The sequence below is a fragment of the Budorcas taxicolor genome, chromosome 8 (genome assembly GCF_023091745.1).
Source record: "Budorcas taxicolor isolate Tak-1 chromosome 8, Takin1.1, whole genome shotgun sequence".
NCBI classification, from domain to species: Eukaryota; Metazoa; Chordata; class Mammalia; order Artiodactyla; family Bovidae; genus Budorcas; species Budorcas taxicolor.
The window spans coordinates 3,827,903-3,844,093 of NC_068917.1; the positions used below are offsets into that span (position 1 = coordinate 3,827,903).

The following is a 16,191-nucleotide window of genomic DNA, read 5'->3' on the forward strand; positions in this document are numbered from 1 at the left end:
AGGGAAGCTTATACCAGTTATCCTCAGTCAGTGCAGTCACGTTTGTAGAAGTTCAGTACATAACCATTCAAAGGGCAGGTTCTTCCAATGTTGTTGCATTTACTCGAGTAAAGGAGAGGAAAATTTTTTGCATCCACGTCAATTGTTCCTAACATACCCTGAGGACATGCAGAGATTTTACATTGTTACCATCTTCTTTTTGAGGCAAGCCTTAATCTATTATTGGAGAAGGAAATGGCAACCCAGTCCAGCACTCTTGCCTAGAGAATCCCAGGGACAGGGGAGCCTGGTGGGCTACAGTCCATGGGGTCGCAAAACAGTCAAACATGACTGAGCTCCTCACACTTTCACTTTAGTCTATTATAAAATTTGACTATCCTGGTTCTTTACATCTACTATCTAAACAATAATATGTTTTAATTAAGTATTGTCAAGTGTTCAAACAGCATATTAAGGTTTTCTTCACTTTAATATAAACGACCAAAGTCAGTAAAAAAAAAAAAATCAATATTCAAAATGTTGAGTCTTAGAAATCATAGAAATCAGGTCACCGCTCAGTCATGTCCGACTCATTGTGACCCCATGGACTGCAGCATGCCAGGCCTCCCTGTCCTTCACTAACTCCTGGAGCTTGCTTGAAATGTGAAGTCAGAGTCACTTTTATATTTGTATTTTTATACTACAAATAGTTTTTTGAAGTCCATTTTTCCTGAAAAAATATTCATGACTTCACAAACTGATATTGTATCAGCTACGCATAACAGAAGTAGCATTCCCCCTCTCCATATATACCTATTTTTTTCTCAAACTGCCTTTCAGAATATAACTATCGGACTTTGTCCTCAGTCTTTAGAATGTGCTGCACATCAAACATGCCTACACTGCTGGGGGGAAGTTGGCGCAGTCACTACAGAGCATAGTACGAAGGCTTCTCAGAAAACTAAAAATAGAAATCCCATGTGACCCAGCAATCCTGCTCTGGTGAAAAGTCTACTTCAATAAGCACACAAACCCTTAGGTTCACAGCAGCACTGTTCACCATAGCCAAGACATGGAAGCGACCTAACTGTCCATGGACAGATAAATGGATACAGAAAATGTGGTACATAAATGCAAGGGAATATTAGTCAAAACAAGTGAAACAATGACACTTGCAGCAACACGGATGAACTTAGAGACGATCAAACTAAGTGAAGTAAGTGAATCAGAAAGGCAAGTATACAATATGAGCTATGTGCAGGACAAAATTTGACGCAAATGAACCTATCTGCAAAACAGAAGCAGCCTCACAGGCATAGAGAGCAGCCCTGCGGTTGCCAAGGTGTAAGAGAATGAGCAAGGGACGCACTGGGAGGGTGGGTTGGCAGACGCAGGCCGTTACCTACAGGAAGCATAAGCAACCAGGGCTGACTGCGGAGCACAGGGGGCCGCAGGCAGACTCCTGGGGTCAGCCATGGTGGGAGAGAACACGGAGCGCACGCGTGACCGAGCCGCCGTGCCGTACAGCACAACACTGTAAACCAGCTAGACTCCAATCAAGTGAGCTTAAGAAGCTCTCTGTGACGAGACCGTCCTTCTGGCTCCCGGGGGTCCTGAGGGGCTCTGCTCTACACCTCTGAGACGATGCCAGGCGCAGGCACAGTCTCCAGAGCCGGGCTCACTGCTGCCTGGACCTTCACCATCTGACCTATGCTTACATGAAGGGGTGACTTACACCGGCCCGGGGCCTTCCCAGGGCCGGGCTCAGGCAGGGAATGGGGTGGCTGGGGGTACTCTGACTCCCAAAGGGCTGCCAGGCCCACTGGGGAAAAGATCCCAATGACGAGAAGAGGCCAGACCCCGGATACAGACAGAGATATGTGTCTACCATTCATCTGTGTATCACTGGATCAAGACTCCACACACCTCAAAGAGACACAACATTGAAAATCAACTCAAATCCAATAGACAAAACTAAATTGTGAAAAAACAGAGTGGGGCAGGAAACAATGCTGCCACCTTGTGGCCCTTTTTTGTTACAACCATTTGAAACCTGGTGCTGATGGCCAAGGCCTGTAGGGCTGTAAAGGACTCCTGCCCTCAAGGAATGTCCTGGGATAAATCATCTGAGAAGAACTCAAAACAGGAAAGACTTACAAGGAGCCAATTTCAAGCAGAAAGTTGGAGTCACACTGTATAACGTAAAAAAGCACATGGAACGATATTCCACATCACTAATCGGTAAATCTATGCAAATCAACATTATGATGCGCAATCCCGTCGCATCAGTCAGAAGGACCACCATCTGAAGGATCTATGAAGAATAAATGCTGCTCAGGGCATCGGGAAAAGGCATCCTCCATCACTCTAGATGGAGATGGAAATGGGTGCAGCCAGGATGGAAAATAGCATGGAGGTTCCTTAAAAACTAAAGGAAACTAAATGAACTTTAGTTTTTAAGTTTTAAAGTTTAATGAACTTTAGTTCCTAAAAACTAAAGTTCCTTTAAACAGGGTTACCACATGATCCAGCAATTACACTCCTATGCCAAGACGTGGAAACCGTAATTCCAAATGGCTTGTGCACCCCTATTTTCTCAGCACCACTATTTACCACAGTCAAGACACAGAATCCACCAAAATGTCCATCCAGCGAAAAATGAATACTGCTACATCTATAAATGGAATACTATTCATCCATAAAGCAGAACCAAACAGTGTCACTGGAAGCAGCACAGACAAAGAGATAACATTACTAAGTGAAGTAAATCAGAGATAGGAAGAATAATACCATACAGCATACTTAAAGGGGGAATCTGTATATTCATACAAAAAATGAACTTTCACAACAGAAACAGACTGACAGAATTAAAAAACCAACTTATGATTAGAAAAAAAGTTAGAGGAAAGAGATAAATGAAGTGCTTGGAATTAACATATGCACACTAACCTTGATCAAATAGATAATCAAAAATGACAGGGAAGTGCACAGGTGACTCCACCGCACATACTGTAATAACCTATGTGGGAAAAGGACACAATAAAGAACAGACGTGTGTCTAAGTATAACCGCATCAAGTTCTTGTACACCTAAAACAACCGCAACATCGGAAACCGGCTTTGTTGCTGTTGTTGTTCAGTCATGTCTGACTCTGCAACCCCGTGGACTGCAGCCTGCCAGGCTTCCTTGTCCTTCTCCATCTCCTGGGGCTTGCTCAGACTCAGGTCCATTGAGTTGGTGATGTCATCCAACCATCTCTAGGAATGGTCCCCTTCTCCTCCTGCCCTCAATATTTCCTGGCATCAGGGTCTTTTCTAATGAGCCGGCTCTTCACATCAGGTGGCCAAAGTATAGGAGTTTCAGCTTCAGCATCAGTCCTTACAATGAATATTCAGGACTAATTTCCTTTAGGATGGACTGTTTGGATCTCCTTGCGGTCCAAGGGACTCTCAAGAGTCTTCTCCAACACCACAGTTCAAAAGCATCAATTCTTTGGTGCTCAGCCTTCTTTATGGTCCAGCTCTCACTTCCATACATGACCACTGGAAAAACCAGAGCTTTGACTAAACAGACCTTTATCGGCATGTCTCTGATTTTTAATATGCTATCTAGGTTGATCATAGCTTTTCTTCCAAGTAGCAAACATCTTTTAATTTCTTGGCTGCAGTCACCATCTGCAGTGATTTTGAAGCCCCCAAAAATAAAGTCTGACACTGTTTCCATTGTGTCCCCATCTATTTGCCATGAAGTGATGGGACCAGATGCCATGATCTTCATTTTCTGAATGTTGAGCTTTACTCCAGCTTTTTCACTCTCTTCTTTTCCCTTCATCAAGAGGCTCTTTAGTTCTTCTTCACTTTTTGCCATAAAGATGGTGTCATCTGCATAGCTGAGGTTATTGGTGTTTCTCCCAGCAATCTTGATTCCAGCCTGTGCTTCATCCAGCCATTTCTCATGATGTACTCTGCATATAAGTTAAATAGGCACAACGACAATATACAGCCTTGACATGCTCCTTTCTCAATTTTGAATCAGTTTGTTGTTCCATGTTTGTTCTAACTGTTGCTTCTTGACCTGCATACAGGTTTCTCAGGAGGCAGGTAGGGTAAAGTAAATTAACTTTACTCCAATACAAAAGAAAAATGAAATCCTCTACAGCCCACCCCACCATCAAAAAAAGAAGTGCGGCATGGAGAAATGCTGCTGTTTTGTGGCCATTTTGAGGAACTACAACTATAAAACCTCTGTTGCTGCTGCTGCTAAGTTGCTTCAGTCGTGTCCGATTCTGTGCGACCCCACGGATGGCAGGCCACCAGGCTCCCCTGTCCCTGGGATTCTCCAGGCAAGAACACTGGAGTGGGTTACCATTTCCTTTTCCAGTTCATGAAAGTGAAAAGTGAAAGTGAAGCCGCTCAGTCGTGTCCGACCCTCAGTGACCCCATGGACTACAGCCTTCCAGGCTCCTCCGTCCATGAGATTTTCCAGGCAAGAGTACTGGAGTGGGGTGCCATTGCCTTCTCACACAAGGAAAGGTTTTCAGGGTTGTAAGGAAAAATCTTCTTCTGCCCTCAAGTAATTTCCTAAGGCAGGTCATCAAACAACTCCAAATAGGGCAGTAGTTCAAGAAACCAATTTCAAGAGGTAAATTTACCTCACACTGTTTATAAAGAATCACATGAAAAGATAACAATATCACTAAAAATTAGAAAAATCCAAATCAAAACTACAAAAAGGGCTCACCTTGCCTCAGTGAGAATGACCACTGCCACAAACTCTACAAACAATCCATGCTGGAGATGGTGTGGAGAAAAGGGAACCCTCACACACTGCTGCTAGGATTGTTACTTGGGAACAACCACTCTGGAGGACAGGTTCCCGAAAGGATGAAAATGAGGATGAAATCAGAATACTCCCTAACATCATACAAACAAATCAACTCCAAAGAGATTAAAGATTTCCATGCAAGGATACTAAGAAACTCTGGAGGAAAATACAGGAAGAATCCACTTTAATGTAAATCGCTGCAAGTTCTTTTTTCCCACCTCTTAGAATAATGGAAAACAAGACAAAAACAAACAAATGGTATGTAATTAATCTGAAGAGCTTGAGCACAGCAAAGAAAACCAAACCAAAGAGAAAGATCACTCTCAGAGTGGAAAAAAGATATTTGCAAACAAAGATACCCACAAACTATTCATCTCCAAAATGTACAAATGGCTTGTGCCACTCTATGTCAAAACCAGCAACCCCAGAAAAACGAGGCAATGATATAAACACACATTTCTCCGAAGAAAGCATACACATGGCCATAAAGCCCATGAAGCCCATGAATCAGCGTGGCTCATCACTAGAGAAACGCAAGTCGAAAGTCCAGTGACATTACCTCACACCACTCAGCAGGGCCATCTCAGAACATCTACAGCAGTCAATGCTGGAGAGAGTGCAGACAGACGGGAAACCTCCTGCACTGCTGGTGGGGATGGAAATCAAATCATCTACTAGGGAGAACAGCATGGGGGTTCTTTCCAACGTTAGACACACAGGTACCGAGCGCAGATCTGGAGAAAACCACAGTTGTCTAAGATACCTGCAGGCCAATGGTCAGCGCAGCACTAGGTACAACAGCCAAGACGTGGAAGCAGCCTAAGGAAGCAAGGACCCATGAATGGATACAGCAGACGGGGGACACAGACAATGCAATGCAAATGGCTCAGCCATTGTAACGCCAGTTCAGGCCACAGGGAAGAAAGCGCAGATGATCACACCCACTGCAGCAAGTCAGAAGGGAAAGACAAACACCAGATGGTACTGTGTAGAGCCTCAGATATGGCACAAGTGTGTCTGTGAAACAGACACAGACTCACAGACAGAGAGAACAAACTTGGGGCGGCCAGTGGGGACAGGGTTGAGGGAGGTACGGAGTGGGAGGCTGGGGTTAGCACCTGTCAATGTCTATGCACAGAACGGATAAATAACAAGGCCCCACTGTACAGCACAGGGACCTATATTCAATATCCTGTGAAGAACCATAATAAAAACAACGTGTAAAAAAGGAATATATGCACGTACGTGTGTATGACTGAATTGCTTTGCTGTACCGCAGTAACTAACACAGCACTGTAAATCAGCTCTGTGGTGGCTTAGTCACTCAGTCACATACGACTCTTTGCAACCCCAAGGACTGCAGCCAACCAGGCTCCTGTGTCCATGGGATTCCCCAGGCAAGAGTACTGGAGTGGGTTCCCTTCTCCACGGGATCCTCCCGACCCAGGGATCAAACCTGCGTCTCCTGCATTGCATGTGTATTCTTACCGTCTGAGCCACCAGGGAAGCTCAAATCAACTATAATTCAATCAAAAAAGCATGAGGAAATATCTCCCAGAAGTTTCCATCCAAGAAAACAAAAACGTACTGCTTCTCTCTGTGCCGTGGATAAGGCACTAGGGTTTTTCACAGGGCCGGCCAGCAGGCTCATTACTCTCAATCACCTGGGGCAGGAAACAGTGGCTCGTGTGTTCATCTTAAAAATTAAAGTGTGTTATATATTTGTTGTTTCCCTCTGTATCCCACACCATCTTAGGTGCAAGGATCACAAGAATGAGGACACACAGACACAACCCGCCAGTCGCAGGGGCCTAATTTGCTGTGTGTCTACTCGGTGCCTATGGGACAGGGTCTCCGGCAGGGGTGCTGGGCTCTGGTCCACACAGGAGCAGCCCGGGCCTCTGGGCTGACCATCCTCACAGTCAGGCAGAATCCGTAAGTGATGGGAAGCTGAGAACGTTACATTCTTTTCCTTACTTCATTTAACTTTCTATTTAAAAACCACTCAAGTATTTTAAAAAAAGATTTGTTTTTATAGTTCAGTGAAAAGTTTGAATTCTTGTTTTGGAAGAAGAGTAAGATATACTTGTTCTTGTTGTTCAGTTGCTCCCCAAGTCGTGTCCAACTCCTTGCGACCCCAGGGACTGTAGCCCACCAGGCTCCTCTGTCCAGGGGATTTTCCAGGCAAGAATACTGGAGTGGGTGCCCTCCTTCAGGGGACCTTCCTGACCCAGGGGTTGAGCCTGCATCTCATGCCTCCTTCATTGGCAAGTGGATTCTTTACCACTAGCACCGCCTGGGAAGCCCCAAGATTTACACTCAAGTATATACTCTTAAGGTCTACTGAACACAGCTACTACTATAATCAGGGTGAAATTGTTTCTCTTAAGCAAGTACACATGATGAAAGGAAGCTCAGCCATATGTCCACACACATCTTTTACCACACTGATGTCAAGCAGGTCTTGATCGCTTGTGTTGGGCAGGCAAGCAGGGAGACTGCAGTCCTGCTCTGTCCCAGGCATCAGGTGGCAGACCCACAGAGTCCACACATTCTTTACCCAAAAAGTCCAGAAGAAATGAAGCAGGAAATCAAAGAGGGAAGGGACTGAACACTGTTCTCTGGTTAAACACAATATTATTTAAAGCTAAACAGACTTGTTATTCCCTTGGTGCATGCATGCTGAGTCGCTTCAGTCACGTCCAACTCTTTTGTGACCCATGGACTATAGCCCACCAGGCTCCTCTCTCCATGGGATTCTCCAGGCAAGAATACAGGAATGGGTTGCCATTTTCTTCTCCAGGGGATCCTCGCAACCCAGGGATCGGGCCCAACACTCTCGCATCTCCCGCATCGGCAGGCAGGTTCTTTACCACTAACACTACTGGGAAGCCTCAGTTTTTTCCATTATTACCAGGCTACTGATTAAGGGTTTTCAAGAGGAAAATGTTTAAGATGAACAGCTAAGGATGGTACTGCTGGGCCGGCACTGGGAAGGCCTTCTTCCCGCACCACAGCCGCTCTGGTCTGTGTCATGGGCGCTGTTATCTGTCCTCATCAACTGGTCCCACGGGGCTGCTGCGTCCCCACCCGGAAACTGGATGAACACCGTTGACAAAGCAACAGAGTCCGGTGATCTGACAGTCTCAGGCCAAACCCCAAGACCACCAACCAGTCCTTTAAAATGCATTTCATCATTGGTTAATTGCTTTTAAGGCACCGACACACCATTTTAAATCACTGTATTTCAAATAAAAAGTTGTTTTAAAAGATGCTTCAGAGCTACAAAAACTGCACGATTTCTTGTAACAGTGTTAAAATTGGCCTCACTGCCCAGTAGGGCTAGGTTTTCTCTTCAGAACCCAGCAGGGCAGGGAATGGCGGCCTCACCCTCCTCCCTGTGCCCCACCAGCTCTGACTGAGCTCCCCCACCCAGGCCGGAGACGCTAGTGTGAGCGGAGGAGGAGCACAGCAGTGTCTCACGCCGTCTCCCCCGGTCTGCACTCTGCCCTCCCCCTACCCCCTTCCCTCGCCCCAGACGTGTTCTCTGAGATCAGCAGGGCAGAGAACGTCCCTTGACCACATCACCAGCTCAGGGGGCCCCAGGACCAGGACCCCACTGCTCTGCAGGGAGGGGGCATTAGCCTGCCCATAGACATCGCCCCAGAGAAAGTCAGAAGACAGGTAAGTATACTGAGCCAGCATCCGAAACGCAGGCGGTTTCCTGGAAACAATGACATTCTTTCCTGAGAAGTGCCTCACTGCTGGCTAATTTCATATTCGATGACTGCAAGAACCCACCCTTTCCTCTTTGTCACTCCTAAGCCTCCCACATTCCACTAGAATAGTCTATCCAGAAATAAAAATGAACCTAGGCGGAGCTAACCGCTCCTCTTCCCTCCCTGGTTCTTCCAGAAGGGAGGGAAGGACACTGCCCCTTCTGACTTCCCTCTTAGTCCCCTCTCAGATCCTCCTCCTCCTCGTCCCTCTCAGATCCACCTCCTCCTCGTCCCTCTCTGATCCTCCTCCTCTTCGTCCCTCTCCTCTCCTCCTCCTCTTTGTCCTGGGCACAGAGTGTATTCTCTACTTCCTAAGCCTTTACTTCATTTGGCACAGATGGGTGCACTTTCCTTATATTTTGTTACTTTTTTCATTTACTCTCTCCTTTCCTCAAAGGCACTCACAATGCCTGGACTTCCTTGTTGCCCTCATAGTGTACTCAAGGAAGTTCACACATACTGATGAGCCCCGTAGTGCCAATGGTCCTTTTTTAACTATTTCCAAAGTTATTCAGATTTGAAAGCTTAACTAGTGAGGACATCAGTATTGACCAAAAGACAAACAGCATCAAGAGAAAAAGGGATATTATGGACTAAATTGTATGGCTGTGAGAGTTGGACTATAAAGAAAGCTGAGCGCTGAAGAATGGATGCTTTTGAACTGTGGTGTTGGAGAAGACTCTTGAGAGTCCTTTGGACTGCAAGGAGATCCAACCAGTCCATCCTAAAGGAAATCAGTCCTGAATATTCATTGGAAGGACTGATGCTGAAGCTGGAACTCCAATACTTTGGCCACCTGATGTGAAGAACTAACTCATTGGAAAAGACCCTGATGCTGGGAAAGACTGAAGGCGGGAGGAAAAGGGGACAACAGAGGATGAGATGGTTGGATAGCATCACTGACTCAATGGACATGAGTTTGAGCAAGCTCTGGGAGTTGGTGATGGACAGGGAAGCTTAGTGTGCTACAGTCCATGGGGTCGCAAAGAGTTGGACAGGACTGAGTGACTGAACTGAACTGAGAATTCACCTAACCATTTCCTTCTTGTTGACATGTGAGTGGCATTCAATTTTCAATGGTGAATAATTATTCTACATTAGATTTAATCGTGTCCCTCAATAAATCCTGTCCTGAAATCCTAAGCCCCAGTACCTACAAATGCAACCTTATTAAGAAATGGGGTCAGGGGCAAAGATCTGCCTGCTAATGTAGGGAACATGGGTTTCATCCCTGTTCAGGAAGATCCCACATGCCAAGGAGCAACTAAGCCTGTGCACCCAACTCCTGAGTGTACACACCCTGGACCCTGGGAGCCACAACAACTCAGGCCGCTGCCATGAGAAGCCTGCTCAGCACAACTAGAGAGCAGTTCCCCACTCGCCACAACCAGAGGCAAGCCCACACGGCAAGGGAGACTCAGCACCGCCAGAAACCAATTAACTAACCAATTAAAAAAACAGACAGAGGGTCAGAATGTCCCCGGTGGTCTGGCGGTCGGGAGTCCAACTGCGGGTGCAGGGGACATGGGTTCAATCCTGCTGCAGAGCAGCTGAGCCCCGGCGCCCCGCCTCCTGTGCCCACGTGCCCCAGAGCCCATGCTTCGCAACAAAGAGTAGCCCCCGCTCTCTGCAACTAGAGAAAGCCTGAGCAGCGGCAAAGACTCAGCTCAGCCAAAAATAAATTAAAATTTTAAAGGGGGAAAGAAAAGAAAGAGGGTCACTGCACACCCAGTTAGCTAAGACGAGGTAGAGTGGGCTTCTAACCTAGTGGCTAGCGCCCCTATAAAGGGGAAAATGTGGACACGTATTCAGGCACATGGGGGCAGAGATGATGGTGATGTGTCCACAAGCCGAGGAAGGCGGAGGGAGGCAGACAGCAGGCCCTGCCTCGCCATCTGCAGAGCGACCAGTCCTGCCTGGACTCACCTCCAGCGGAGAGAAGGCAGCCCTCAGTGTCTAACCCACCTCGCCTCTGACAGCAGCCTGAGGAAGCTAATGCAGTTTACATCACTGTGTTTGTATTTCGATTGTGTCACTACTGTAAATTTCAAGAATTAAATACTATATTAACACTTGTAACGGATCTACCTATGTACAATCCTATCAACACAACTGTTCGTTGTAATCTTTGCCAGACTTACAAGAGAACTGTGGTGTCTTGTTAATTTGCATTTTCTACTCAATTATTTTATACTTCATTTCCTTTATCACTTTAGTGTATGGGAAAGCTGTCCCTTTCATTAGATCTATTTTGCATCTGAAGACATACTAACCTGCTATGAATTGTAATTATTTTTCTGCCAAGTCTTCTGCCTTTTTCAGGAGCCATTTTGTCCCTAAATAACAATAATTGTGAAATGAGATAGAACACTTACTGTTCCCATGTGCCAAGCACTGTTCTCAGCCACTGCACACATCCATCCATTCAATCCTCCCAGCAAAGGTTGGCGGATGAAGAAAGCGCTTACGCCACCCGCGTGCTCAGGCTCGGCAGCACGGGGTCCGGTTTCATATCGGTTGGCCCCTGCTCCCTGCTCGCTCTGCTCACCTACCCAAGGCATCCACCCTAGTTTTATTTCGTGCCATTTGGCAGTCACTAAAATTTCCATAATGACATTTTCAAATGAACGCTAAACTGAACGTTCACATCTTCTCGTTTCAGATATAAATGTCCCTGTGGCTATCTATGATTTCTCCATTTTGAATGTGATGTTGTTTGAAATTTATTTCAATGTAACAAAAAACTCCTCTATTATAGCTTGCTAAGAATCTCTGTCAGGAATAAAGTTTGCCATATTTAAATAGGAGCTCAAGCTTAGCCTTGTCTGAGAAGTTCTGGCAAATGCCCAGACCTGGCTGAGGCAGGATGAACAAGCAATTCTAGTGAGCAACAGCAAAGCTCTTGTCATTATATGAACACAATTTCACCGCAGGTTACAATGGGAAGAGTTCTGATAAAATCACAAGGTTGTGGTATATTTTTTTCTTACCACTGAATGAAAAAAATCTCTTTTCAAAGTTTTTCACACACTGAAGAAAATATCGTTGCCCAAAAAGATTTGCTAACACCACCACCAGAGTCTCCACTATGTCTTCAGAAAATGTCTTTGGGCCTGTTTAAAACAAAGACTGTAATTTTTCAAAACTTTAAAGAAAAAAAATCATCATTTTAGAAATATGTTGGATCAGTTCTTAATACCTAAACTTAAAATTTCAAGGTAAGAAGGATTTGAAGTCACTTTTCAGATGTTTGGTGAATTTTAAATAAATAAAATTAATTAGAAATAGATTATATTACTTTGTAATACAACAAGGCTGTTTATTGTCACCCATGTAGTATAATCTGTACTTCTATGCAGAGTACACCATGAAAAGGTCAGGTTGGATGAAAGACAAGCTGGAATCAAGACTTCCAGGAGAAATATCAACAACCTCAGACATGGAGATGACACCACCTTAATGGCAGAAAGAGAGGAGGAACTAAAGAGCCTCTTGATGAGGGTGAAAGAGGACAGTGAAAAAGTTGACCTAAAACTCAACATTCAAAAAACTAAGATCATGGCATCCAGTCCTATCACTTCATGGCAAATAGATGGGGAAACAATGGAAACAGTGACATATTTTATTTTCTTGGGCTCCAAAACCACTGGGGATGGTGATTGCAACCATGAAATTAAAAGATGCTTGCTACTTGGAAGAAAAGCGATGACAAACTTAGACAGTGTATTAAAAAACAGAGACATCACTTTGCTGACAAAGGTCTGTATAAAGCTAAGATTTTTCCGGTAGTCAGGTATGGATGTGAGTGTTGGACCATAAAGAAGGCTGAGCACAGAAGAACTGATGTTTTTGAACTGTGGTGTTGGAGAAGACTCTTGGGAGTCCCTTGGACTGCAAGGAGATCCAACCACTCAGTCCTAAAGGAAATCAACCCTGAATGTTCATTGGAAGGACTGATGTTGAAGCTGAAGCTCCAATACTTTGGCCACCTGATGCCAAGAGCTGACTCACCAGAAAAGACCCTGATACTAGGAAGGATTGAGGGCAGGTGGAGAAGGGGATGACAGAGGATGAGATGGTTGGATGCATCACCGACGCTATGGACATGGGTTTGGGTGGATTCCGGGAGCTGGTGATGGACAGGGAGGCCTGGCGTGCTGCCATTCATGGGGTCACAAAGAGTCGGACATGACTGAGTGACTGAACTGACTGATGACTGTATATTTGTGTGGCGTGTGGTGTCGATGTGGTGTGCATGAGAGCATGTGGGTTGTACGTGTGTATGCTGTGTGTGTGTGGTGTGACGGTGTGCTTATGGGGTCACAAAGAGTCGGACACAACTGAGTGACTGAACTGACTGATGACTGTATATTTGTGTGGCGTGTGGTGTCGATGTGGTGTGCATGAAAGCATGTGGGTTGTACGTGTGTATGCTGTGTGTGTGTGGTATGATGGTGTGCTTATGCTGTATGGGGGGTGTGCATACACAAGCACAGTTTAATGAGTAGGAGTGTGGGAAAGGCACCTCTGGTCACCTTTGATGTCGGTTGGAACACACAGCTTGTAAAATAAACCTTTCACCAGCAAGCTCACTAAAACAAACTTGGAGGGTTCGTGGTAGTGTAAATGGGAGACAAGCCCAGAATATCCAATGGGAACACACTCTTGATCCAGGAATCCCTGGAAACCAGTTCCAACAAGCTAACCTCTGTCTCTAGACCTCAGAAATATCCAACAAACAAATCATTAACAAAGCAAATTTCGGTACAGTAGAGGCAAAAACTAACACTTAGATTTGGTAAAAATAGTATAAATCTTACCTCTGTGACCAAGAATTGTAAAGAATATATAAAATAAAATTTCAACATGCACTTGATATTTGGTTGCTTGAAGGACATCAGCGAACGCTGGAGAACTGACAGTGCCTACACAGATGCAGATCAAAACACGAAGTCAGACACAGGGCGGACTCCGTACTGTCTTCAGATGCAACGCCCATGGGACCATTAGACGCTATTATTATAAAACATGGTGGCCCACATGGTGGCCCATACATGGTGGCCTTATACCATGTATAAGGTATGATGAATTTCTACACTTTAAATTAGGCATTCCATATTGCTCTTAAATTTATTAAAATGTACCATACTTATTATAATAAATTATTATTAAAATTACATTTATTAAATATATTATTAAACTATATTTATTACAAATATTACATACTTTTTGTATTACATGTATCTAATAAGGTATAAAAGTATAGAACCAAGAATTATAAACATTTCAATATCATGTACATTTTTAAACCATTAACTACTTCTTTGAAATTTGACTTTTAAAATATTTCAGACAATATATATTTACAGAAAAAATAATGTCTCTTGTCTAATATATGTAGATCCCAGGAGTAATTACAGCAGTAAAGTCGAGGGCTAAATTTTCCATATGTTTGGAAGCATGGAGGTTGTAAGATTGCTTTTGTGAGGAATAAGGGTTCTGTGGCACTCCCATGTTCTTGCCTGGAGAATCCCGGGGACAGGGGGATCCTGGTGGGCTGCCGTCTGTGGGATCGCACAGAGTCGGACACGACCGAAGCAACTCAGCAACAGCAGCACCAGGGTTCTGTGGAGTAGAATCAAACGTCACTGTGGGTTTACTTGAGGCACACTGTCATTTTATTCCCTGCAGCCTAGGGAGCTCAGGCAATATCACACAATAGAGGGGAACGGTTCTGTTTACTGAGTTGAGTCAGATCCTCTGAAACGTGTGTTAATACCTTGGCACTGGCATCTTCCTTGTCATCTGCCTTGGCACCTAACGGCATGCGTCTGAGGACCACGGAAAGGCTTAGAGGAAACTGGTCATTCAGTTCAGGCACATTTGATCTCAGAGGCCGTTCTGTCTTGGGTAATGGGATGTTGCCGAAGAACACGCTTCCTGTGAGGTCCTCCCCATGTCTGGCTGCGGGGCCGGACGTCTAGAGAGAGCATACACAGCTCGTCAGCAGCCTCATTCCTGTCTCCATCAACGGTCACCCCCACCTAGATCGAATCCTGTCTCCATCAACATCACACTTACCTAGACTATATGGAATGTTAGACTTTCAAAAATCCTGAAAGCATCCTGTCTTGGCATTATTAATTTTAGCAAACTTCAAAGTATTGTCTGATTTCACAAAATCACTATTAAAATGTGTTTACTTCTTCAGTAACATCTGTGTTACAGGTCATCGCTTTTAAGCAGGAGAAATTTCTGTCTTATTTCCATATATTTCCTGAAACTAGTCTTAACTGAGAACATTTATGACCCTTCATATCATTTTTGTTCAGTTCAATAATATTTACCAAAACAAGAATATTCTTAAGAAAATGAATCTATTTAATCAATGACTGGAAAACATGTTTCAAAATAGTCATATGCATCAGATGTCATATATCTAGAATCTATTTTCAGTATTTTATAGTCCCCAAATGTCTCAGAATAAGCATGGTGTATCTCGGCTCACTGAATCGGTGTTGCAGAATCTCATGTATACAAACATAACAAAAGGCATCAGTACCTGTCGGAAGTTTAAGGCACGCCAAAAAAAAAAAAAGAATCTTCCGTAAAAACAACAGATTTACATGGCATGGCATATTAACTCCCAAAGCAAGAGTTGACGTAGCTGTTACCATCTGTGAAATGAGGATAAAACAAAACAAAAAACAAATAGAAAAATAAATTTAACATAGAAAACACAGCTGTATAGGAAGGCATTGAATATTGACTGAATTAGACTCTCTGAAATCACTTTTGTTATACAAAAGTCCAGAGAGTAGCCAATGTAATCAAAACTGCAAACTTTACGTTTTCATTTGAAATAGTTATGTCTTACAGGGATTTCCTTTCTTTTCAATGTTTTTCCTTAATATTACAATTATCTATCACTTTTAGTTTACAAAAAGATATGAAACCAAAGCCACTCGGTAAGCATTCAATTTTTGCACAAATAAAAGCAATAGGTTATAAAAGGAGTATTGATTTTACATTAAAAGATTTCTAGGTCTATGTCCGACGCAGGATACAGCATGCTTGGGGCTGGTGCACGGTGATGACCCAGAGAGATGTTATGGGGAGGGAGGTGGGAGGGGGGTTCATGTTTGGGAACGCATGTACACCCGTGGTGGATTCATGTCAATGTATGGCAAAACCAATACAGTATTGTAAAGTAAAAGAAAGTAAAAATAAAAATTTAAAAAAGAAAAAGATTTCTAGGGCTTGCCTGGTGGCTCATTGGTAATGAATCCACCTGCGAATGCAGGAGACACAGGTTTGCTCCCTGATCCAGGAAGATCCCACATGCTGCGGAGCAAGTAAGCCTGGGTGCCACAGCTACTGCGCCCACACAGCCTAGAGCCCGTGCTCACAACAGGAGAAGCCCGCATGCTGCAGCTGGGCAGAAGCCCGAGCAGCAACAGAGACCCCGCACAGCCAAAGCAAAAATGAAGAAGTAAGATTCCCGAGGCAAGCAAAGAGTAGGAGATAAAATCCGAGGCACGGCAGGGGTCAGGTCGCATCGAGCATGAAGAGCACTACTCTGAGGAGCTTAGACTGTAAGAGAAGCAGA

General features: G+C 44.4%; 1 protein-coding gene across 1 annotated transcript in view; it reads right to left on the reverse strand.

Annotated features, from left to right (window-relative positions):
• Positions 1–1,607: 1,607 nt before the first annotated feature.
• DDX60 (DExD/H-box helicase 60) overlaps positions 1,608–16,191 on the reverse strand; it is a 55,501-nt gene continuing 40,917 nt past the window's right edge. Inside the window, 12 exon segments of the mRNA XM_052645225.1 lie at positions 1,608–1,801; positions 2,929–2,998; positions 5,567–5,622; positions 7,780–7,900; positions 10,958–11,178; positions 11,573–11,695; positions 13,118–13,262; positions 13,403–13,507; positions 14,362–14,562; positions 15,145–15,165; positions 15,168–15,215; positions 15,218–15,259. Coding sequence (XP_052501185.1) covers positions 1,608–1,801; positions 2,929–2,998; positions 5,567–5,622; positions 7,780–7,900; positions 10,958–11,178; positions 11,573–11,695; positions 13,118–13,262; positions 13,403–13,507; positions 14,362–14,562; positions 15,145–15,165; positions 15,168–15,215; positions 15,218–15,259 — 1,347 coding nt within the window.